At 37.9% G+C, this 9,938-nt stretch overlaps 1 protein-coding gene and 1 long non-coding RNA gene across 2 annotated transcripts; one reads left to right on the top strand and one right to left on the bottom strand.

Annotated features, from left to right (window-relative positions):
* Positions 1–398: 398 nt before the first annotated feature.
* On the bottom strand, positions 399–1,054 carry LOC139690179 (large ribosomal subunit protein eL34-like). Its single transcript, XM_071587454.1, has 2 exons — positions 941–1,054; positions 399–825 (listed from the first exon to the last, which is right to left on the bottom strand). The coding sequence occupies exon 2, from the start codon at positions 815–817 to the stop codon at positions 467–469; it is 351 nt and encodes a 116-aa protein (XP_071443555.1). The 5' UTR covers positions 818–825; positions 941–1,054; the 3' UTR covers positions 399–466.
* Positions 1,055–1,087: 33 nt separating this feature from the next.
* LOC139690180 (uncharacterized) lies at positions 1,088–9,570 on the top strand. Its single transcript, XR_011701460.1, has 4 exons — positions 1,088–1,434; positions 3,337–3,517; positions 7,074–7,169; positions 8,163–9,570. It is a non-coding gene; the product is annotated as an uncharacterized lncRNA (long non-coding RNA).
* Positions 9,571–9,938: the final 368 nt, after the last annotated feature.

Raw genomic sequence — 9,938 nt, forward strand, 5'->3', positions numbered from 1 at the left:
GACACTGCCGCTGGACAAGGGAACATTAACTAACATTGGATGAAATTAAGTTTATTTAGATATTTACCCTGCTAACCGCCACTTGAGTGGGTGAAAGAAGGAAATGACACATCAGACAACCCTTGCCCAAAACCCCCTCTCCTAAAGCGGGCTGACAAACATTATCAGCTGATCCCTTTTCATTTGGAGGAAAAATTCAATCTTAAATATATCCATTTCGCACTCAATTTCTAATTTGACTGAACTGGTGTCTCCTACCGTGAAGCGATGGGGCTATTTACAACATCGTCGCTGGAGACGCATCCTTCTAATTTACGTAAGACATTTAATCTAGTTCAGCCTTCAACTCGAGGATGTGGTAGAGAGAGAGGGAGGATCAAAATTAATTACAAATGTGACTGATTTCAAATTTTTATTTTACTTTAGTAAAAGATAGGTAGCATTCATTTCTTTACAATATATACGATTATTTGTCTGCTTTCGCCTTTACTTTCTGGGCTTTCAGAACTTTCACCACGATTTTTTGTTCTTCGATCAAAAATGCACGAACAATCCTCTCCTTCACACATTTGTGGCAGAGCACTCCACCGTATGATCTTCTCACAGTCTTCTTCCTCCGGCTCATACGGGAACGCTCCATGGATCGAGCTGGCTGAATACCCCTTAACTTATCTTTGCAATGGCCACATCTTGGGATAGTTTTGGGCTTCTTAAGGTATTGATATACCAACCGACCACCGGGTGTTCGTACTATTCGCCTGCGGTTGCTTTTGGTGTTGTAGGAAAGCCGTCTACGGCACACAAGTCGCTGTGCCATTGTCAATTCTAGTTCAAGATGGAGAGGGGACCATTAAGTTTTCTAGAACCATTGCCTATTTGTCTCTTACAGGCATCAAAATAGTAATTCATTGAAATAAATTTTGTTTTCGGAGTTCCTTACCTTCTCTAACGGAGCAGAAATGCTAGAAACAAATAATAATTCCACTGCTACCACGTGCCAATTATTGCAACAACTTGCTGCCCAAACAATTGAAAGATGAAGAGTGCCTGCGCAATCGAATATTCTATTGTTTTCCTTATGAGTTCCAGCAGACAATAGCATATTTGAAAGAAGTAAAAAATGATGTCCTCTCTTCTTAGTGAAAATTCAAGAATTAAGTTGTGGGGCCTGTATTTTCATCTGCAAATCAAGGGGAGGCACACATTTTAAGTTTTCGAGGGAAGTTGGCTAGTAAGGAAGTTGCGCTACAAGTGATCACTTGTAGCTATAACGATGAAAAGTTATTTCACGTGTACATATCATGTGATACAAATTAGGCTGTCGATTAGTGAACAATGGATGTACTTTCAGTTTGTTCCGAAATTGTTGCCGAATTATTTCCACTATAATGGGCTTTGTGTCACATCTTAACGCTCTTAGTTATTTGTTGATAGGTAACAGAATTTGTTTATTTCCTTAAGTCGTCATACTTATTTGAATAGTTCTGCGAGTGAATTCCTGTAACGACGTTGAATATTTGTTTTCCTGTCTGAATGTCTGGTTGACACAGATATCAGTGTTATTGTAAAGCCTTAATAGTGGTTCATGACATAATTTTATTTATATTACTTTCATGTATGTATACACATTCTCTCATGCTTGCTGTTCTTCAATTATAAATAATCAAGTGTGAAACAGTTCAATTTCTGCGGGGATAAACCGAAATAATTAATACTGGCATTAGAGGTTCATTTGTAAACTCATCCCTATTAATCAATGTAAACTGCTACATTTTACCCTTTCATGGTTCTAATTTGATCCTAAAATTGACTATTTGTTTACTTATTTACTATTGGAATGAATTATTTAGTGTATGTTATGGTTGTAACCTTTTGTCATATTTCATTTGCATAGTTTCATTTGTCCCCTATGTGTTAACTTAGCTGCACGAGTATTAACTCATTAGGTGTACATGTAGTAGTTGTAAGAGGTGAGATACGAGGGGGAATCCAAAACTAACAGAACTTTTCCTCAGAAAAGTTAATTTAGTAAGTGTTTAAAAAAATTATTTCAGTCGCCTTCAAAGTACTCTCCATTACAGTCGATGTATTTGTCCAGTCTTCTTTCCCATTGTTTGAAGCACGTCTGAAGCTCTTCAACTTTGATATCGTTCAGTGCCAACGGCAAAGCTGTTTTTACAGTCTCCACATCACCGAAACACTTCCCTTTTAGATTTTTTCATTCTCTGGGATAGAAAAATGTCACACAGGGCTAGGTCTGGTGAATATGGATGGTTGGGAATCCACCCTTGAGAATTCAAATAGCGTTTTACAGACAAGACCGTGCGTGCCGAGGCATTGTCATGACGGAGGAGCTAGTCGCCTGGTAGCCAGAATTCTGGGAGTTTCCTCCACACATCCTCCCGCAAACATCTTAAGGCTCCCAAATAAAAGTGTTGGTTAATAGTTTGACGAGGGGACACCAATTCCCAGTGCACAATTCCACAAATATCAAAAAAGACAATGATCATCATTTTAACATTCGACTTGTCTTGCTTTTTTAGTCGGTGGGAGTTGAGGGTCTTCCACCGCCTAGAATCTTGCTTGGTATCGCGGTCATATCCACAGCACCAACTCTCATCATCTGTAATGAATGACCTTGGTCAAAAAATTTGGGTCACCTTCGGTCTAATTTTTTTAAGTCCAGGCTAAAATTCAGACAAATGGTGTTTTGATCCTGTGCGAGCAGGCATGGAGCAAACTTAATTCTCATTTACAAATCTTCAGTCAAAATCCATTGGCACCTGCTCCAACTCACTCCTGTGTGTTCTGAAATTTTGTTATTGTGAAATGACAATCCTAGCTGATTTTTTGGCAGATTTTTCAATGTTTTCTTTGTTTTGAGATGATGAAAGATGCCCAGAACGAGCAAGATGTTCGGCACTCATCTCACCATGTTCAAAGAATCCGAACCACTCAAAAACTTGAGTACGACTCATGACATCCTTCTTGACGGCCTGTTGAAGCATTTGATAAGCTTCCATTGCCGATTTTTCAAGTGGAAAGCATAATTTTAAACGCACTCTTTGTAAATCTGCCATAATAAATTCACAGGCAGCAAATGAGAACCACAGTACTATGATTAAATTTTAACTTCTTATGCAGATGCTGCTGGGGCAACTGATTTGGGAAGGTCACCACTAAAACCACCCCGCAGGAAAATTCTCTTCTATGCCTAGAAATGGCCGCATGCTTTCACTCCGGTTGTTTTTGGATCCCCCCTCATATGAAGATAATTACTTTGTAAAATTATATTTATTTTTCCTGCATAAATTTAGCCACCTTTTGTTATTGCAGATGGTTGGGCTTGCCAATTCCTAATGGACGTGGATTATACTGCCGATTGCTTGAATGGGATGATGGGAAGCCAGCACAAGAGAATTGGAAGTTCGCAGTCAGAAATGGCAGTACTTCTATGACTCAATGTAAATCAGCCCTTACCAAAATCTAGCCATGGGAGTTGCTGGGAAAGAGAAAGGTAATCCACCAGCCTTTGCTGGATGGGAAGTTAGCCATCATTGAATTGGTGGATGGGCTGAATTTAAAGCCCAGCAATTTTGAAATCCTGGCACAAGAAACCTTATTCAAGACCCTATCGAAATTTTTTTTCAATGTTGTTGGGCAAAAGTGTGGGCCTTATCACAACCCTAATCCACAGCAGTTCCATGTAGCATTGAAAACTGCATTAATTAATAATGTTGGTTTCCAACAGGCTCCAGAAAATAGTATAGGTAATGGGTGTAATCTATTGATTGACTTATTCTTTCTTTTTCAAGAACAGGATATTGAATCCAGTGCAGGACAACCTAATGATGATAAAAAAAAGAGTTTGAGTATTCAAGAAGTTCTCTCGGGTTTCCCATCGGGTCAGGTTGCAGTACACTGACGTTTCGAAGGCTGACTCTGCCATCGTCTTCAGGGTGAAGTCTCTTCACTTCACCCTGAAGACGATGGCAGAGTCAGCCTTCGAAACGTCAGTGTACTGCAACCTGACCCGGTGGGAAACCCGAGAGAACTTCTTGAATACCATACGCCGGGAAAACCTGAGATCCTTCAGAGTTTGAGTATGTCTATCAAGTGTGCCAGTGCCGCAATGAAGGCTAGTATCTACCAGAAGTTGGCCATCAAACATCAGATTGCTTCTTGGAACATAGTTTTCAACAGCCATTGCCTCTCTTGTGGAATCACCTTGAAGTACATCAATGTCACCTGCAGTTCCAAGTCTTCGGTAGCAAAGTTCGCCAGCGCAACCACTAGACTAGCTTGGATCAAGAGAGAACTACAGGAATAGTATGCCAAGTGGGATTCCATCTCTCATTACCTGTTTCTGTTAATCACGAAGTTAACCAGTTCCTTACATTGGGTGAAATGGTCGTCTTTGATGATCGTGTTCATCATAGAGCAAGTGAAATCACATTTTTAGAAAAAGGACTGCCATTTGTAAAAAAATTGAGGCTTTAACCAGAGACAAAAAGGCTGTGATCAAACTACCCCCCATACCATAAAATTTAACCAGAGGGTACTCAATCTGTCAGCAAGTTGCAAGATAATTGGGCAATTTTTGACTTTATTTATTTCTTTTAATGAATGTGTGCAATTCACAAGTGAGTTGGAAACAGACGGTGCCTTAAATTTTCTGGATTTGACTGTGAAAATAATGAATCAAAGTTTGACCGCTTGATGTACAGGAAAAAGTGTTACTCCGATCAAATTATCCCCTCCAAATCCTAGCATTGCGTTTAAAAAGAACGAAAGGCCTTTCATACTATGTTACACAGGGTATGCAATATCCCCATATCACCACACAACAAGCAAGGGGAACTCCAAATTATAAAACAAATTGAAGTCAATAATAGGTATGAGGAAAAAATGATTGGCGGCATGTACAACAGAAAAAAACAGATAGCCCAGAAAGCTTTATATCGTATAACTGAACTAGACAAGCACCGATGGTGGGTAATTCTGTTTCTTGGCCACATTTCACTCAGATGCAACAAATACTCTCCAAAAGCAAAATCAAGGCAGAGTTTTACAACAGACACAATTTAAAAAACAATGGGTCCACCCAAAATCAAAATTGGCATGATCCAACGGAGCAGGATTAATAAGCTCAACTGCATAGACTACAATGCCATCCACACAGAACATTTGAAATAAGGACTAAATAATACCAATCAAGCTTTGCAAAGAAAGAAAGCAGATCTCTATTTGTCAACTCTTGGAAAAGAATCTTAGCTGTAACTTCACACCTGACATCTTTCATACGGAAAGGAAAGAATGCAAGTTGAATGCTTTGGAGGAGTTGGAAATTTGGCAATCCCTTCAGTCGGACAGATTTGAGGTCATTTTCAGAATACTATACGTCTGCAGATTCCCCCTCCTGAATATCTGGAAGGACACCAAAACCTCTCTCCACCAAGGTAGTGGTGGCCATTTACCATCCCTTAATGAAGGAAAAACCATTGCAGACAAACAAAAACTAATAGGTAACTGTATGAGTGTCCACCTTGTCCCCTCTTCCTTACTCCTCCTACTTTCCTTCCCTCCTCGAGCTGAGCTATTTAAGAAGAAAAAATTCATTCGTCACCAGCATTTAAACCATGGTCGTGTAAAATAATAAACCTTTTAATGGAAGCCTTTTAAGGAGTTGCTTCTAAGTGATGAGAAATGTTGCAAGGGTGGTTGTTCTTGTGGTGCAGACATTTCCCGAGTTTCATCCTTGTGATCAATGTAGAGGAACTCTTTCAGTAAATCCTAAATTATTACAGGTTGTTTTTTTTATATTATTTTAGATGGTGAGAAACAAAATCCAATCTGTCATTATGAATAACTTCTTTGTTCTAAAGGCCAAGGCATCACTGCAGCCAGGAATGAATTACCTAACTCAATCAAGGGAAAAGAAAAAATTGCCCTCTTTAATAACCCCAAATACTGAATTCAATGATTTCAGGCTCTAGTTTGTGACAATTCATTATCATTGAATAAGTCCACTTCGTATTTTTTCACAATTAACTCTCTTCCACTATTACCAGTTTTTCCACATAGGCAGCATCATCATGGAAACTACCTGATGATGTAGCCTGTGTGTCGAAATCGTTAGTAGAGGAATAACGTTTAAGTGAGAAATTGCAAAATTTAATTATTTAATGAAACCAAGTACTACCTGGAGCAGTTAATTTTTGGGTGCCACTGTCATAAACTTGATTTTGTGAATTTTATCCTTAGCTATCACTGAGTCGTCCATTGAACATTTTAATTGAGGGATGAATAAAATGTACTAATTAATTAATTTTACATGGGCTGTCAAATTTTACGCAGAAACTTTTGTAGACTTCCTGTTAATTATTCTGTTCCCTCATACTTTAGTTTTCCCATAGATATCATATGTATTAAGGAGATAGAATGATAATTTTTTCTGTATCTCACAGCAAATATTTGGATTTATTCATGAATATTTTCATACATCTTTCTGAGATGAAATGGCAAGGTTGCATTAAGAATTTTAATGTAGGCTACTGTATAAATTTACGATGAACAGTCTCTGGTTGGTTTTAAGGTTTGTTTGTGTACCAATATTTAATTTGTCATATATATTTTTTTATAGCCTTTTTATGATGGCAACTGCCAGAAGTGATAGGACAGCTAACAACTCTTTCAACCTACAAATAGAATAAAATTCCTGATTTTTTTTGTTTCATACGTGCCATAAAAACCGTTGGTTTCAGGAAACTTATTTCTCAGCTCTGAATTTTTTGAAGAAGTTTGCAAAAAAACACTTAGGTTTTAGCTGCCATGTTGATTTATTCAATTTAGCTGGTGTTTTCATCAAAAGTTATCATTTATACAGTATAAATTCCAAATAAATTGTCGCAATTGGTTCATTTTGGCTTGAACCTATGTTAGTAAAAGCTTGAAAAGGGCTTTTATAGAAAATATTATTGTGCTTAGTAAGTAGTTTATGTAAATTATTGTGGCCAGCAGTAGTTGAAAATCCATTAAACACTTTTTCCCACCAAACTTGTTTTCACTCACAGGTTTCAAATGATTTGAGAAAAGTCCTTGGTTCCTAGCATCTTTCAGCAAAAGAAGGAATTGGTCGACTCAAGACTGCACTTGAAAATGTCACTCAGGTATGTTTCAATGTGTTAAGTTAAATGTTATTGATATCATTATGTGAATAGGTCCGTAAAATTTCCAAACAAAATAACTTATGTTTATAGCAGAATACTGGCTTAGAGTAGGTTTATTTATGGGCACTGACTCTATATTGTGCAAGAAATTCTCTGGCCACATTCTGCTTATTTCAATGACTCGTTCTTCAGTTCTACATACTTTCTATGTCCCTTATTAGGGTAGATCCTGGGAGAGGCAACTTGTACTTTTTGTTCATGATATTCTTACTTTGGGAGAGAATAATGTTCCAGTGGATGTGCTTTTTTTAGATTTTAAGAAAGCCTTTGACAAAGTACCTCATAGTAAACTACTCACAAATGAGTATATGGCATAGATTAGAATATCCGAGGTTGGATTAAAGACTTTTTAATGGTTGGGTACAAAGAGTAATCATAGATGGAGTTAGCTCAAATGCAGTTGAAGTCACTTTGGGTGTTCCCTGGGAAGTGTTTTCAGGCCTTTTTTATTCCTAATTTACATTAACAACATTGACCCTGTAGTCACTAGCAAGATACATTTATTTTCCAACAATGCCCACGTTTACCGTGATTTCACCAGCCAACATATTCCATATTATATATTCCAACAATGCAGTGATCGTTGGCTGCAATTTAAAAGATTTGCTAACAAACAAAGAGAGTGATTGCTATGGTGGAAGGTTACTGTCTGAATTGCTAGCCAAACTGTCCACTGCACCAAAAATCCAAAATAATGTAGGAATCAACGCTGCAGAAACTTCACGCACAAATATTAAACTCCTCAATTTTGAAAATTTCAACTGTCCCATGTAGTCGACTTATACATGGGTTATGTCAACAGCTGTTTTCCAAGTAGAAAGCTATATGTTTAAGATTAAGTTAGAATAAATAACAATTTACTATGTATTCTCACTAAAAAAAATTTAATTTGTTAATTGCATGATATTCAAACTGTCTTTTTTATTTTTCCAGGTGTCTTGGGTTGCTGAAATGAAATCTCCAGCAATGTATAGGTTACAGCAAGAATGGTTGAGAGATTCTTCCATGCACCCATAATTATAATAACCATAGAGATATGAATTAAGTAGATACTGCCTTTGGCTGAGTGAAGGGAGCAGCTTGACGTTTTGCTATATTGCAGGTGCCGTGAACCATTTTTTCTTTTGCTGTCTGCACTTCTTTCTTCATGAATGAGGAATTAAATTTGCCTTTTACAATGATTCATGCCTTAAGAATCTGATCTCCTACACTGTAGAGAAAGTTCCCAAAGATGAGAGGAGTGGAATATATGAATTAAAGTGCTTGGAGTGTTCCACTAAGGTAATTGGTCAAACAGGATGGAAATTTAAAGAAAGGATAAAAGAGCACAAAACATGTGTAAAGAACAAGAACATAACATCCCTCTTAGGGAAGAACCTCATAGAACATGACCGTAAAAGTGACCTTGTGACTTAAATTCTTCATTTTGAAAATAAAGGTCAAAGACTCGATGCATTGGAGCAGTTGGAAATTTTGAAATGTGTCCATTACAAGGATGAACCTGCCAACGAAATTTTGTATCCCTCCCACTCCTAGACCTTCCACTCTTCCAAGTCAACGATTGACACCGAAAGCTGTAATTCTCTTTTCCTCCCATCTACATTGTAACCTTTTTACCCCTCCACCCTCGCTCTCTGCTCAGAAGGTATATACACCAAGTTGGCTCCTAAGCATCAAGCAGCCTTCTTCGGAGACAACCACAGAGGAAACACCAGTCGGAATCCTCGGGTCACCATGCACCACCCTGAGGCCCCCCTCCCCCCACATCATCTGCTGCAGGCTTGCCATACCAAGCAGCTTGGATCAGATCCCTATTGCTCTTCCCGCCAAAGAAAAAAGTCATAGAACAGAGGGATCAAGTGTTCCAGTGGCTTATGTAAAAACCAGTGCCTTACAAGAGAAAACTATACTACCTCAATGCTTGTAATCTGTTATAATCTTCTTCCGGTGACCTGGCGGAGGTTTTTGTGGGTTTCCCTCCATCATATGCGTTGAAACTAGTAGTACCATTATAAAGAACAGTGGAAAAATACATTGTGTTCTTCATTTAATGAACATGAACTCCCATAAAGTTGAGCCGGGAACCATCAAAGAGTTACAAGGTTTTCTGCCACCGCTTCCATTCTTTCTATCCTGTTGTTATTGCTCCACCTCGAAGCGGAATATTTTCCCAAAATGGGGTTTCTGTTATGTTATTGTTTTTCAATTCAGAGTTTATACTTATTTCACTGTACTCATGAATGACAAATAAAATGCTTTAAAATGAAAAAAATGAACTGTGAGGACCACGATTGATGATGGTGATCAATGTCTAAACCTGGGTCGTGTTTTAAATAAAGTGTGTGATATCAAAAAGTATTTGATTTATTTTCAATATGATATGTAAATCCCATAAACTTATGCCAGTGGCAACAAAAAAATTTATATTAATAAAAGTCTACTGTCTCTGTAGGTGGATTCACTACCTATCAAGCGCCATTATTCTAAGCCACACCATGTGGCAAGTACCTACTCTAAGCCTGCATTACTGTAAATCCACAGTCATATTTTTAGGCCACCTCATTTTTACCCAACATTCTTCCACCTCTAAGAGTCTCTGAAATGCACTAACCCTCCTACCAAGTCCAAGTTATTGTCCATGGGAAGGATTTATCATTTAAAATGCAAATTCATTAAATAGACAGCATCTTTTACCATTTCACTTTAACT

This window comes from Hetaerina americana, unplaced genomic scaffold, assembly GCF_022747635.1.
Source record: "Hetaerina americana unplaced genomic scaffold, ioHetAmer1.1.p SCAF_3, whole genome shotgun sequence".
NCBI classification, from domain to species: domain Eukaryota; kingdom Metazoa; phylum Arthropoda; class Insecta; order Odonata; family Calopterygidae; genus Hetaerina; species Hetaerina americana.